General features: G+C 64.2%; 7 protein-coding genes across 7 annotated transcripts in view; 2 read left to right on the top strand and 5 right to left on the bottom strand.

Moving 5' to 3' along the window:
• Positions 1–1,966, bottom strand: part of PFL1_03352 (uncharacterized protein) — a gene marked incomplete at both ends in the record, with an annotated part of 2,362 nt that extends 396 nt beyond the window's left edge. Inside the window, one exon of the mRNA XM_007880869.1 lies at positions 8–1,966. Coding sequence (XP_007879060.1) covers positions 8–1,966 — 1,959 coding nt within the window. The remainder of the gene's footprint in view (positions 1–7) is intronic.
• Positions 1,967–2,309: 343 nt separating this feature from the next.
• PFL1_03351 (uncharacterized protein) lies at positions 2,310–4,633 on the bottom strand (the record flags this gene model as incomplete). The annotated part of the gene is made up of 6 exons (XM_007880868.1): positions 2,310–2,339; positions 2,449–2,593; positions 2,702–2,790; positions 2,874–3,240; positions 3,316–3,986; positions 4,091–4,633. The coding sequence occupies 6 exons, from the start codon at positions 4,631–4,633 to the stop codon at positions 2,310–2,312; spliced, it is 1,845 nt and encodes a 614-aa protein (XP_007879059.1).
• A 759-nt stretch (positions 4,634–5,392) lies between these two features.
• PFL1_03350 (uncharacterized protein) lies at positions 5,393–6,555 on the top strand (the record flags this gene model as incomplete). Its single annotated transcript, XM_007880867.1, has 2 exons — positions 5,393–5,407; positions 5,494–6,555. The coding sequence occupies 2 exons, from the start codon at positions 5,393–5,395 to the stop codon at positions 6,553–6,555; spliced, it is 1,077 nt and encodes a 358-aa protein (XP_007879058.1).
• Positions 6,556–6,735: 180 nt separating this feature from the next.
• PFL1_03349 (uncharacterized protein) lies at positions 6,736–7,197 on the bottom strand (the record flags this gene model as incomplete). Its single annotated transcript, XM_007880866.1, has 3 exons — positions 6,736–6,768; positions 6,874–7,055; positions 7,167–7,197. 3 exons carry the CDS (start codon positions 7,195–7,197, stop codon positions 6,736–6,738), a joined length of 246 nt encoding a protein of 81 aa, XP_007879057.1.
• Positions 7,198–7,711: 514 nt separating this feature from the next.
• PFL1_03348 (uncharacterized protein) lies at positions 7,712–9,081 on the top strand (the record flags this gene model as incomplete). Its single annotated transcript, XM_007880865.1, has 2 exons — positions 7,712–8,662; positions 8,809–9,081. The coding sequence occupies 2 exons, from the start codon at positions 7,712–7,714 to the stop codon at positions 9,079–9,081; spliced, it is 1,224 nt and encodes a 407-aa protein (XP_007879056.1).
• Positions 9,082–9,286: 205 nt separating this feature from the next.
• On the bottom strand, positions 9,287–11,101 carry PFL1_03347 (uncharacterized protein; the record flags this gene model as incomplete). Its single annotated transcript, XM_007880864.1, has 3 exons — positions 9,287–10,305; positions 10,433–10,933; positions 11,089–11,101. The coding sequence occupies 3 exons, from the start codon at positions 11,099–11,101 to the stop codon at positions 9,287–9,289; spliced, it is 1,533 nt and encodes a 510-aa protein (XP_007879055.1).
• A 755-nt stretch (positions 11,102–11,856) lies between these two features.
• PFL1_03346 (uncharacterized protein) lies at positions 11,857–12,781 on the bottom strand (the record flags this gene model as incomplete). Its single annotated transcript, XM_007880863.1, has 3 exons — positions 11,857–11,932; positions 12,043–12,122; positions 12,254–12,781. The coding sequence occupies 3 exons, from the start codon at positions 12,779–12,781 to the stop codon at positions 11,857–11,859; spliced, it is 684 nt and encodes a 227-aa protein (XP_007879054.1).
• Positions 12,782–13,966: the final 1,185 nt, after the last annotated feature.

Genomic DNA, 13,966 nt, shown 5'->3' with positions numbered 1-13,966 from the left:
CGGGCACCGCGCGGCCGGCTTGAGCAGTGGCGCCGCAGCACCCGCCGCGGCCGGGCGCGCCGAGGAGAAAGTAGACGGCCTTGACGCGCGAGTGCACCAGCGCCATGCTGCAGTACACGCACGGCTCGTGCGTCGTGAACAGGACCAGGCCCGTCAGCAGGTAGTCTTGTCCGTTGCTCGGCGCCGTCGTCGTCGTCGTCGTCGTCGTCGAGGTCGAGGTCGAGGTCGAGGTCGAGGAGGGCGTAGATGCTCCGCTGGAGGTGTTGGGTGTGCTGGGTGCGAGGATAGGGTTGCGTCGACGGTCCTGGCTGCGCAGCTCGGCCACCTTTGCCACGCACTGCACGACGGCGTGCTTGAGCGGGTTGCGAAGCGACACCCGCGAGTCGGTCGCATCGACCTCGATGACGCTCCTGATAAAGGCCGGCGTGCTCGCACCCTCGTCCCTTCCGACCCGAGGGGCCTCTGCACCCTCGAGGAGCGCCCAGTCCCGCGCCTCTCTCTCGCTCCACCCGTCCCACTTGGCGCTCTCCTCAAAGGGGTGGGTGACGTGCACCGCGATGCCCTTTTCGCCGTTCGCCTGCGCCCTCCGTGCCAGGGCGACGACGCGCCGGAGCCGATTGACGGCCCAGCGCAGCCGCCGCTCGTCGGCGCTCCACAGCTTTTCCTCGGCGGCTCGATCCACGACCCCGACCGACGTCGTCCCCGGTGGCGCCGTGGGCCCGCCGGCGTTGGGGCTGAAGGTGCCGGTCCGCACGACGCAGGGCCAGACCTGCGCCCACTCGGCAAGGCGATCCTTGATCGGCGCTGCAGTCGTGGGCACGTCGACGAGGTAGGGCCGCGGGTCCGTATCCTGCTCCTGCGCCTCGCTGTCGCCACCGGCGGCGTCAGAGTGGGGCGGTGCAAACGCCTGGTCCGGTGCATTCCGGAGCAGCTGGATTACCTCGTCCCTCTGCGGCAGGGCGTCGCGGAGACAGACGAGGAAGCGTATCAGCGTCTCCTCCCTCTCCTCGCTCCCGCCGTCGGCGGTGGTCACGACGACCTTGCGCTTCTCGGTCTTGAACGAGCGCAGGTGGCGCGTCGAGTAGCGGCTGTCGTCGCGCGACTGGAGACGCGTGGCCTGCTTGAGGACGTACTTGACCGCCACGGAGCTCTTGCGCGGCGAAATGTCGACCACCCACGCCGCCGTCGTCTGCAGCGCGATGGTGCGAGGATCCTGCGCCGACGTCATGCGGTAGAGCGGTGGGTAGCCGTTGCGGCGTGCGTCGGTGGAAGCTGCGGCGGCGACGGCGGGCGGAGCAGGAGGAGGGCTGCGGCTGGGCCCGGCTTGCGCTTGCAGATCGATCCCGGACGGCGTCGAGGAGGCGGTCTTGACGGATTCCTTCTGCCCCTCAGCCTCCTCCTCCTCGCTGCTGACGTAGCCCTCGGCACCGACGCCGGCCATCTTCTTGTACTCTTCCTCTTCGTCGTCGACCTTTTCCCGCTCCTCGATCGACATGGCATCCTCCTTTTCCCACCACATCCTTCCCACGCCGTAGCTGATGCAGAGTTCCTCGCCCACCTCGACATCCCTCATGAGGGTGTAGGTGATGCACTGCCGCTCGTGGTCGAGTCGATAGTTGACCTGCGGGCTGGTCGAGTGGTTAAACAGCGAGCCGAGGCCGAGGGCGAGGGCCATGATGCTGCCGGCCTCGGTGCGACGCCAGACAAACGTGTACCCGTCGAGCTGCGTGTGCCTGCCAAACTTGTCGTACTCGCCCGGCGGGAAGAGCAGGACGGGCGAGATCTCGAGCAGGGTGCCCGCGGGTAGTCGGCGTGAGGCGTAGATGCCTCGTCCGCTTCCGTTGCCGGCATCGCGGATCTCGAGCCCGTGTGGGTTCAGGTGCGGCGTCGTCGCTGCGTACCGCAGGTGAGACTGGACCGCGGATGACTGATCGCCAGGTTGGAGTGGGAGGTGTGTCTCCACCATGGCAAGCGCGTGATCGTTGTCCAAAGAAGGCGGAGGAACAAGAGGACGGAGGAGCGGAGGATAAAACACGTACGGTGGTTGTGGTGGCGGGGAGAAGCGGGTCGAGAAGGATTCCATTCCTCGGCAGCCATTTTTGGTGGGGGGCGCTCGCTGCGCCTGCCTCGGAAAACGGCCAGACCGAGCGCAAACCTCCACGCACGCCCAGCTTCCTCGGGCTCAAACTTGCTGCTCAGCTGGTCCATTCTCACCCGACCGGCGCAGGCATCCTCCCTTCATACCATCAGACAGACCACCTTCTGATATCTCTCTCTATCTACAGCAAAGAACAGAAGCCAGCGGCACCTCAAGCACCCTCATGCCTCTTGATGTCGTACTGCGGGGGAAAGCGTCCACAGCAACCAACCAGGCAGGACACGATCACGGTCAGCCACGACTGCCGGGGGTCCGGTTCCGCTGCTGCCGCCAGCATTCGGGTCACTCACCGTGCGCACGCAGCCGTCGGCACCAGCGCTAGCGATGCTTGCATCGTCAATCCACACGACGCCGCTGACGCCGCCAGCATGCGCGTTCTTGATGGCGATGTTCTTCATGGGCTTCTTGACGCTCCAGACGTAGACGTGCGTGTCCCTGTCCAAGCGGCAGGCAAGGAGTGTGAGGGAGCAGAGCGAGGCCGGCGGTGAGCATACGGTCGAGGCGCAGGTATTCCCCCGAGCGACGACGATGCAGACGACTCACAGCGAGCCGCTGACGGCGTGTGTGCCGTCCGGCGAGAACCGGATCGAGTTGATGCGGCCCGAGTGGAAGACCCAGTGCGACAGCTTGACCTGCCCGTGGCGGAATTTCGGCCCAGGGAGACAAGAGTCAGCGACCATGATCGACACGAGCCAGCGTCGTACGAGCCACTCACGTCGCGGGAAGCCGTGTCGTAGACGAGGATCTTGCCGCTGCTCTCTCCGACGGCAAGCAGACTGGCAGAAGGGTCGTAGGCGAGAGCCGTCACGGCGCTGCGACTACCGCGGAGCATCCCAAGCTCGTGGAGCGATCCGTTTTCGAGGGTGTAAAGGTAGACCTTGGCATCCTCGGAACCGACCGCGACGAGCACGTCGTCGTGCGAGATAGCCACGGCGCTGGGCGTGTAGGCAACGGGTAGGTGCGTCTTGTTGCCCGAGCCCGCGGCGAGGACGTCGATGCCTCCGAGCACGGCCACCACCGTCGTTCCCTTGCTCGAAGCGGCGACTCCCTTGGGCTGACCAGAGAGAGGCGTCGCCGCGCCCCTGCCATTGTGGGAGGACCGTTGCCGTCAGCGGATTCGTCTCCAGGGCATGGCGTTCCGTGTCCTCGCTACTCACTCGAAGCTGTCTCCAGCAATCTTCCGCGCCGAGTCGTCCATGCCGACACTGACCAGCTTGTCGCCCGCCGCGCTGATGCCGAGCACGGCGTTCGAGTGCCCGCCGCCCGTGATGGGCTTGCACGCGCCATCGAGCGTCCAGGTAAGGACGCGGCCATCGTAGGCGCCGCCTACCAGAGCTTTGCCATTCGAAGCCGTCGCGAGCGCGCCCGGGCCGAAGCTCTTGCACGCGCCATGGAGGGACGAAATTTGCCCCGACTGGACGATGTTGATCTCGCCGGACAGGCTGAGACTGACTACCTTGTCGCTGCCGGCCCACACGACGCCGACCTGCTGGTCGTCGGCCTTCTGCCCTCCCGTCGCTGCTGCGCGGCCGTTGAGGTCGTGCGACTCGACCACCTTTTCGGTCTGGATGTCCCACACCTTGACGAAGCCATCTGCTCCCGCAGTGGCGATGCGACGGGAATCTGCGGCAAAGTCGACGGCGTAGATCGTGCCGGCGTGGCCCTCGCCAGCAGAGACCTTGGCCGAGAGCTCCGAGAGCACATCGCCAGTCTTGCCGTCGTAGAGGAAGACCTTGCCATCGGAGCCGACCGAGGCAAAGTGGTCGCCCGAGGGCGAGTATGCCACGTCCTGAACGAAGCGGGTGTGTGTCGAGATCGTCTTGTTGTACTGCGTGATGGAGGCAGCCAGAAGTGGGGGATGCATCGCGATCAGGGATGAAGCCTCGGCGGGGCCACGCGGGTCAGCGGTCGTCGACGAGGTCGGCGGCTCACCTTGTAGGGCGCGCCGTGGTAGAAGACGAGGTTGTTGTCGTCACCGGCGGTGACTGCGCGGAAGGGGCGTTCTTTGCGGATGGCGACGGCGTTGATGGGCCTCGAGTGGCCGGTGATTTCGCCGACGCTGGAGCCCGAGTCGAAGAGGAAGGCGTGGCCAAACTTTTCCCTTCCGTCTCCGACGGCGATGATGCGCTTCGACTCTCCGTCCCAGGCGAGGTCGTTGATGCGACCGGCAAAGACCTTGAATTCGCTCTTGAGGACCTGCTCGTCGCCGGCGAGGTCCCATATGCGGACGGTGCCGCTGTGGTCTGCGGATGCGCAGTAGTATCCGGTGGGCGAGATGCGAGCGACGGTGACGGGCTGGGCGTGCTGGGAGTAGGCGATGGCGGGCTGTGCGGGATCGACGAGGGAGCGGATGATGACGGTGCGGTTCTGGGTGTAGATGAGCTTTTCGCCTTTTGGATCGACGCCGAGCTTGGTGCTCTGGCCGCGAGTGGTGGTAGGGTTGGCCGCAAAGAGCGACTGCAGGGTGGCGGACATGGTGTCAGGGTGGTGTCTAGGGTAGGAATGAGTGGACGAGGATGAGGGGCGATGGCCAGACGGCGATTGAAGGTGATGGTGATGACGATGGTGATGGCAGAGAGGGAGGCAGTGCTGGGAGCGGGGGCAGGACCCGAGACCAACACCGCCAGGCCTTGCTTGCCTGCCTCACCTTAGCCTTGTGGCTTCTGCCTGTTGCCCGCGTGCGTCCAACGGCGCCTGCGCCTCGGCGCACGGTGCCCAAAGCGCCGCCTGCGCTGCCTGCCTTGCCCTCCCTGCGTTGGCAGTCCGCCGAAACTCCACCTCTGCGGCGGCGTCCCCGGGCAACCCCTTTGGCCACCATCGGGCCAGCACCACGGATCGGGCACTGTCGCTCTCGGCCTCTCCTCACTGTCGACACCTGACGTTGCCCTCCTCGACCACCGATTCACCATTCTTCCCTCGGCCCATCCCAACGCAGCTCGGCGCCCATCACTTCATCTGATCTTGTCCCACGCCTTCACAGAGCAGCCACAGCAACGGGCTGGCCGGGCACGATCAGCGGCGAAAACGAAATGGACCCACCATCTGGCATTCATCAGAAGATTCCCCCGCCCGCCGAGCGACGCCCCGACGTGCCAGATCAGCAAAGGACCGAAATGAGATGCCACGAAGCGTTAGCCCATTGAGAGGCGCCGCGCCGTATAAAGGAAGAATATAATGAGGTCCTGACACCGCCACCAGCTTCGCCCCTCGCTCAACACCCCTGACCCAATTGCCATGAAGATCCTCTCCGTGAGTCGACCGGTCCTCGAACTCTTCGAACAAGTCGGCCGCATCCTCAACAGGTCGCTCCTTCCCTGTCTCGGACTCTCGCGCAGCTTCTTCCCGCTCTCTTGGCGGCCCTCTCGTCCACCATCGACCTCGTGCGATGCCAGAACGTCGCGCTGTCGGCCGACGTGTGGAACACGCTGATGATGTCCAACAACAAGATGACAATCCTCAGCTGCTGCCAGGGCACGCGGACGGGCATCGACGAGTCGAGCGTGCGCGCCTGCTCCGACAAGCCGGGCTACTACGATCCCAACGCAAAGTGCCAGGCCAACGCGTGTAGCCACCGCTTCAAGGTCATCGGCCTCGCCTGGTGCGCCGTCAAGCCCAACGCCGACTTTGACGCCTCCGCGGCCCAGTTTGACGCAGACTGCCAGGCCCGCGGTGGCAGAGCGTTCAAGCCCAACACCGACTCGTGTACCTTTGAAAACTTCGGAGAGCAGGTCGACCCGCCCGCCCCGCCGCCGGGCCCCAGCGACCCGCCCAAGAAGCCGACGCCGGACCCTTCGCACCCTCAGCCTCCGTCGGGATCCGGCATCAAGCCCAGCGACAAGTCCAGGCAGCAGATCGAACAAGAGGCTGCAAAGGCCGACCCCACCCACTCGGACGCCGCCGACAACCTGCCGCCCGCCAGGACGGGGGCGTACCGCTATGCCCTGGTCGACTATGCCTACACCCGGGCCATTCGATGCTGCAACGGCGCCGACAAGCCGCACCCCTCGTTCCAGGATTACACCTGCCACACGCAACAGCCCGCCTTTGCCGACACATTTGCCGCCCAGTGCCACAAGATGCTCGGTGCCATCTCGTCTCCGGGTTCGTCGTCGTCGCAGTCAGGGGACGCCGCCACCGCTGCCCCTCCGCCGTCGACATCGATCCAGGCAATGTGTCGCGAGGCGTTGACCAACGGTACCTCGTTCGGCTACGGCTACTGCAGGCTCAATTTTGACGCTGGAGCGGCCACGATGACGCCGGCGTTCGAAAAGGCGTGCACCGCCTTCAACGGCAAGCTGGTGGAGCCGATCATGGGGTCGTGCATGTGGCCGACCGCCAATGCGGCACCCCCCGGCGGCAAGGCAGCCGGGGCCGCCCCGGGCACAGCCGATGCCTGATGGAGTGGTGCTTCGTTTCGAGGCACAGGCAGCTCAGCTGATCTCGGTCACAGATTTGGGAGTGGTGGCGGTCTTGGGCGACGAGTTTTGCCTCGCTTGTGGTTTTATGTGGTGGGCCGAGTCGTGGTAGGGAGTGAAGCGTAGTGTACAGGGGGCGGGCCTATTCGCACCGAGAGGATCTTATTGACCGCGCTGCTCCTCGAGCTTCTTGACCTGCGAAGGGTCGTCAACGGCGAGGATGAAGGCTGGGTCGTCAGCCAGCTGCGTTTCAAGAGAAGTGTGGCAGCACAGCACGTGAGGTTGACGCGTGGGACTCACGATAAAGAGCGAGGTGTCGAGGAACCTCTCTACGCAGTTGCTGAGGCAAGCCTCCTCGCCGCGGCCAAAGGATGCGCCGATGGACGACTTGATGCACTGGTCCCAGCATCGGTCGGTGAACTGGTGGATCGAGGACTGGACGCGGGCCTTTGCCTGCTCCGAGTCGAGAAAGGCCTGGAGCTCTGTGGGCGGGCGGGCGATTGGTTGGCGGGAGGGGCGGGCGAGGGTCAGCAAGGTCCGACGAGGCATGTGGACGGCGATGACGAGCGTGTGCGGGCAGGCGCCTGACTTACCCTTCTGGTCGGCTTCTCCTAGTGCTGCCATGATGTATGTGTGTGGGGTGTGTGTGTTTGTGTTTGTGTTTGGGAGAGGAAGGAAAGAGGGTGGACGTTGAGAAGAGGTGCGCGCGAGGTTGCGTGGCGTGGTGGTGCAGAGGAGAGGAGAGGACGGCAGAGGACAGCCAACGGCAGGCGAGAAGGAATCGCAAAAGTGGAGCAGCCCGGGCCTGGCCTACAAGCCAGATCGTCAGACGGGCGCCGTCATTCGCACGAGAACACACGGCTCCGCTCTCCTTCCAGCCCGAGGTGGAGGAAAAACCTCGGATGTCGGATCAAAGCCCAGGCCAGGCGAGGCAGCGCAAGCCCACACCTGGCAAATTTCCAACATTTTTGAGAAGGAAAGCCAGCCAAGCGGTGACCCGCGCCGTATCCTCTGCCTGCGAACCCTGAGAAGCCACCCTCGCCCTCGCCCTCGCCCTCACCCTCGCCTCATTCCTCCTTCCATTGCCATTCTCGATCCACACTCACACCAGCCCATCAACTCCGCACGCTGGCCCACCATGCTGGAAACATCGACGCAGCCAAAGCTCACAAAGAAGCAGCAGAAGGCGGCGAGCTTCAAGTCGTCGAAAAAGTCAAAGGGCGCACGCCACGTCCCAGACGGAGGCGACCTGCCACAGATGGACGACGACGACGATCCCATCCAGCCAGAGGGCATCCTCGATGCTCCCGTCGGCGGCAAGGAAAACAAGGGGAAGAAGAGCAAAAAGACTGACAAGCCAGACGAGACCGAGGCTGCGGCGGTAGTGGACGACGAGGTGCAGGCCGACAAGCGGCCAGAGGCGGCCGAGGGCAAGAAGGACAAGAAAAAGTCAAAGAAGAGGAAGATCGACGAGGCGCAGGCCGACGAGGACCGGGAGGACGTCGAGCCGGCCGCATCCCCGACCAAGAAAGACAAGAAGAAGAAGAGCAGGAGTGCCAAGGCCAACGAAGACGTCGCACCGGCAGGCGCCAAGAAGACGACTTTCGGCGACGACGGACAGGTTGCCAGCGAGCAGGTGGCGGAACCCACCGCTGGCGCCACCACATCCAGCAACGATGCCGATGCGAGCGGCAGCAGCAACAACAAGCTCATCCTGTTCGTCGGCAACATGTCCTTCGACCTGACGTCGGCGGACATTGCCTCGCACTTTGGCGGCACGTGCGGCGAGACGCCGTCGGTACGCCTCCTGACGAAAAAGGGCGACCCGGCGGCGCTGGCGTCGCTGTCCAAGTCCAAGCAAAAGTCGATCGCCAAGGGCAAGGCCAAGGACCCGTCGGCGCCGCAGTCCAAGGGCTGCGCGTTCCTCGAGTTCAAGACGCACGCCGCCGTGCAGAAGGCGCTGCGCTTCCACCACACCATGCTCGGTGGGCGGCAGATCAACGTCGAACTCACCGCGGGCGGCGGCGGCAAGAGCGCGGCGAGGAAGGACAAGATTGCCAAAAAGAACCAGGCGCTCGAAAAGGAGAGGGTGAGTGCGAGGCGCTGCCTTCCCAGCCTTGCGGAAAGGATGCACCACGCGAGAGACCGACGACTCGTTGCTGAACCGCCTCTTCCTGCCCTTTCCCTCTCCCTCGACCGTGTCTGGACGACTCGCCGTCGCTTCTCTATGAACAGCAAAAGATCCACGAGTCCTTTGTCGCTCCCGCCGCAGCGTCGCACAAGGCCAAGCAGGCCGAAGCAGCCGCAAGGGGAGAGGGAGGACCGCCCAAGAAAAAGATGCGGTCCGACTCGGCAGGCGGCGAGGGCGGAGCGCAGTGGGGCTCTCGACGTGGCGGTGGTGCTGGCCAAGGGTCACGGGGTGGTGCTAGAGGTGGAGCTCGCGGCGGACGAGGTATGCCGCGGTTCGCCGCCAGTGGCGCCAACGCTGTCCGCATGGCCAGCTCGTAGGTGCCTCTCCACGGTCTGTCCACACTCTCCTCTTCCTCTGCCATCATACCAGTCACTGCAACCCAAGGCTATCGTATCTCCTCGTTCCCCGACCGCAGCATCTCACACCGCCAGGATCGAGTCGAATCGGTGGCGAAACGTCTGTCATTGCACTAACGAGACCGATGGACGGGGAAACATACGGCTGCACGGCGACGAATGACCGTTAGACGTGTCGCTCGACGTGCTCAATGTGCGGCAGCGCCATGTTGGGCGGGAAAGCGAGGTCCTGCTCGTGGTCCTTGTACAGGTGGCCGCCGGCGAGGACGGCGCCGTTGCGCTTGCGGAACTCCTCGACGCGCGCCTCGAGCTCGGGACGGAACCAGCGCAGCAGGCCCTGGATGGGCCAGGCGGCGGCGTCGGCAAGGGCGCAGATGGTGCGGCCCTCGACGGACCGCGTCAGCTCCCAGAGCTGGTCAATCTCGCGCGGGTTGGCGCGCCCCTCCTCGAACCGCTCCATCATGTTGGCCATCCACGTCGTTCCCTCGCGGCAGGGCGTGCACTGGCCGCACGACTCGTGCTTGTAAAACTTGGAGAAGCGCGAAATGGCCGCCACAATGTCGGTCGACTTGTCCATCACAATGACGGCGCCCGTTCCCAGCGACGTCTGGTTCTCGCGGAGCGAGTCAAAGTCCATCAGCGCCCGCTCGCAGACGTGCTTCGGGATCACCGGGACCGACGAACCGCCGGGCACGATGCCCAGCAGGTTGTCCCAGCCGCCGCGGACGCCACCGCAGTGCTTCTCGATGAGCTCCTGCAGCGGGATCGACATCTCCTCCTCGACGACGCACGGGTTGTTGACGTGCCCGCTGATGGCGAACAGCTTGGTGCCCGAGTTCTTCTCGCGGCCGAAGCCGGCGAACCATGCAGGGCCACGTCGGATGATGGTGGGTGCGGCGGCAACCGTCTCGACGTTGGCGACCGTCGTCGGGCAGCCAAAGAGGCCGACGTCGGCGGGGAACGGAGGCTTCAACCTCGGCTTGCCCTGCTTGCCCTCGAGCGACTCGATCAGCGCCGTCTCCTCGCCGCAGATGTAGGCACCGGCTCCCTTGTGGACGTAGACATCAAAGTCGTAGCCGGAGCCGCAGGCGTTCTTGCCGATCAGGCCGGCGGCGTACGCCTCCTTGATGGCGTGCTGAAGGTGCGCGACCTCGAGGTAGAACTCTCCACGGACGTAGATGTAGGCTGCAGTGGCCAGGGCGGTGGGTCAACGTGCACAGGACAGGTTCATCGGGGCGTCAGCAAGAGCATCGAAACGGGGCGCCTCCTGATCGCGAGACAGAGCACAGGCAGCGTCGGGACGATGACTCACCAGCGTTGGCGTTCATGGCACGGCCAGCAACAAGGCAGCCCTCGATAAGCTTGTGCGGGTCGCCGCGCATGATCTCACGGTCCTTGCAGGTACCGGGCTCGCCCTCGTCGGCGTTGATGACGAGGTACCTGGGACGGGGGTCCTTCTCCCAGCCGGGCTTGTTCATGAAGCTCCACTTGAGGCCCGAGGGGAAGCCGGCACCGCCACGGCCACGCATGCCAGACTCCTTCATCTGTCCGATGATCCAGTCGTGGCCCTTGAGAAGAATGTCCTTGGTGCGGTGCCAGTCGCCGCGGGACTGGGCGCCCTTGAGGAGGTGGTCGTGGCGCATGTAGGCGTTCTGGAAGATGCGGTCCTGGTCGCGCAGGCCGCCATGGGTGCGGACGGGCGCGTCAGTGACGGTGGCGAGGCCGCGGGCCTGCTGCGAGGGAGCGGCCGAGGCGACCTTGGCCACCTTGTTGAGTGCGCCAGCCTGGCGGGCGGCGCGCTGCGCAACGAGGGCTGCAAAGGGCGAATCAGAGCAAGGAGATCATGGGAAGGGGGAGAGTGGCGACAGGGTCAGCAACCTGGATCCGGAGGGCGGCGTGGTCGTAGAACATAGGCTTTGTGACTGCGTATATGGCGAAATGGCGGAGGGGGAACATCGTGATACGCACTAGCACGCTGCATGGTGTTGGTAGCTGTGGTGATGGTCAAGAAAAGGCGACCAGCGGTCGCGAGGATGAGGCGGTGGGCGGGTTACAGAGAGCACGAGATGTGCTGGTCAAGGTACCGACAAGACGATGCGAGCGAGTAGTGTCGATTGGTGGTGGTGGTGGTGTCGATGGTGGTATTGGCGGTGAAGGCCAGCAGAATGCGTAGAAAGTGATTCAAGCCAGCGCACAGATAGATGCAGCCGGAGGGGTGAAGATAAGGGTGCGAGGGGAGTAATGGTCAAAAGTGTGGCGAGGCCAACGGCGGTCGGATTACCACAGCGGCGGCGGGCGGCAGCAACGAGGTGAGGCCCGCTTCCGCTCTCGCCCTGGTGTGGCCTCGTCTCGCTCGCTGCCAGGCGATCGCCTGCGAGAAGACCTGCCCACCCCGCCCAAGTTCAAATCCGCGGGTCCGGCTGGCCTGGCCTGGCCTGCCTCGCCTGGCCGGCTTGCTTTGGTCAGCAGCCTCTCCCCGCGTCACTTCGCCCGGCCAATCACGGAGGCCGGCATTTCAAAATGGCGTCGCCCGTCAAGTTCGGATCCGACACGGCCCCGCGCCTCCGTTGCCACCCGTCACCTGGCCCGCTCAGGTCACTCGCACCTACCCTACCATGCCCTCGGAAGCAGCACACAGGCGAGAAGGGCAGACGACGGGTATTGTATTCTCCTGTCAGCTGCGAGCCATAGCAAGAACGAATGCGGACGATCGGGCAGATCCTCGCCTCGCGGGCGCTACACCTTGTGAGGATTGACGAGGCTGCTCGACGAGGTCGAGAGGTCAAACTTGTCCGTCGAGCTGTCGCCGTAGCTGCCGCGACCGCGCGTGTGTTGAATGGGATGAGGGGGGTAATTTCGGGTCAGTCGAGATCCATGGAGATCCACCTCGTCTCTTCGCGCGCCCGCCGCCCCGAAACTCACTCGTGATCCTGCGCGTGCATCTTGTCCCAAGCCTCCCTCTGCCGCTGGCCGTACACCCTCTGGCAGTAGCACATGTAGAGCTGCACGTGCCATTGCAAGGATGGCGCGTAGGGTTCGAAAGGTGGCGAAGGGCTTGGTCAGTCAAGTCATGAGTGCGATGGATCGGCGGCATCCTCAAAAATGGACATCGCTGAACGGAGGCGCTACCCACTTGTGTCAAGCCGACGAGCGCAATCAACCCGCCTATCGCTCCGACCTGGACGTAGGTGAACACGTTGCAGATCATCCGGCCCGAGTCCTTGAGGGCGTCGGAGAGGTAGTCGACGCGGAACCCGAGTCCGCTGTTGATGGGTTCGTTGCCGTAGATGCTCTTGCAGATGGCCGACGCCTTGTCGTGCGCCAGCGCCATGACGACGGTACCGATGGTCGAGACGACAATCACGGTCAGGGTGGTGGCAAAGTTGATGCGGATGTAGGCGCGATACCACCCGATCGACTGACGCAGGATGGTGAGCAGACCGAGGACCTGGAGCGCGATCGAGAAGCCGCCCAGACCGATCAGGGCCAGCTTGTACCACGGCGGGAGCACCCCCATCGCCGCGACGATGGGCGGCGGGCAGATCGCCAGCACCACGAGACAGATCGAGACGAAGAGGAACTCGAACGACACCAGGTACGCCCCTGCGTTGACCAGAGGTACGCCCAGGCAGCAGAACTCGAGGCCCTGTCGGCGCCCCATTGATGCAGCTACTTGACGGAGAGACGGCGAGGCTTACAGCTCAGCGGTCCTTTTCGCGCCCTGAGTCGGGTTTCTCGCTGGATATCAAGCTCGGTGATGTGCGCTTGGCAGGAGCAGTGGTGTCGACTGGCGTATCCTAGAGCTTCACCGGCCGTCGACGATGATCTCGAAACGGCTGCGATCGCAAGGCGCGCTTTCGACCTTGATCTCGATCCTGATACTCGGATCTTGATGTGTGCTTCTCTTATCCGCGAAGCGCAGAACGATGGCCAGACCAGCTGAGCTATCGATCTTCGTCTAGTCGGTCCTGATTCCGAACGCCTGAGAGCGTCCTCGACGCCGCAGGGCGGACAACCTTGCGCTGAGCTGTGCTGCGCTTCGCTCCGCTCCGATCCGTGCCCAAGGCAAGTTGTTCCTTGAATTGGCAGAGAAGAGGTCGGGAGCTGGGCTCGACGCGGTACGGAGTGTTGGGCTTACCGGAAGCTTGCAACACGACGATGGCGCTCGGTGTCTTGTCGGCGGTGAAACGAGGGTGGATCTTGAGGCAGGTGAGTGCTTTGGTGGTGGTCGAGAGTCAAGACCGCCTTTCTGTCGACAAGCAGAGGGGGCCGCTCCTCGTCTCTTGATCCCCAGTGCAGTTGCACTCTGCTGTAGGCAAGGCAGATTGGGAGACGGCTCGCAGAGCGGACAGTCGAAGGGGAGAGAATGGATCAACATGACGCTAGCACCGGCAAGGCGGTCGGAACCCAAGGAACAGATGAGGCCTGCAGCTGTGCCGCACTACGAGCTGCTGCCGCCGCTGACCCGGGCTTTGCTGTGCTGTACGATTCCGGTCTACCATAGAGCGACAAGAGGTATTCTTCCTGCTGAAAGGGCGGAACATCGCTATGCTCCTCCTTGTGACTAAAGGTCCTGAAATAGGGCGGGGCCAAAAAAGATCGTGTCGAGGACGGCCCGTTGGGAGCATTGATATATCGCGGTGGGCCAGCACGCGCCGAAAGCTTTCCGCCTGGCCTCAGGCACGCCAGACCGTCCAAGACGGCGGGTGCGGCCAGCCTTCGGCGACTTTCCCAACGTCAACCCTCTCCACGCAACCGATCAAACAAGAGACGGCCTAGCATCTACCTCTGATGCTCCGAACACTACCTGCACATACGCACGACTCGTTCACAACGTCTGCCGTCG

This window comes from Pseudozyma flocculosa (genome assembly GCF_000417875.1).
Source record: "Pseudozyma flocculosa PF-1 unplaced genomic scaffold scaffold00010, whole genome shotgun sequence".
Classification (NCBI taxonomy): Eukaryota; Fungi; Basidiomycota; class Ustilaginomycetes; order Ustilaginales; family Ustilaginaceae; genus Pseudozyma; species Pseudozyma flocculosa.
This window is presented reverse-complemented; position numbering and strand designations above follow the sequence as displayed.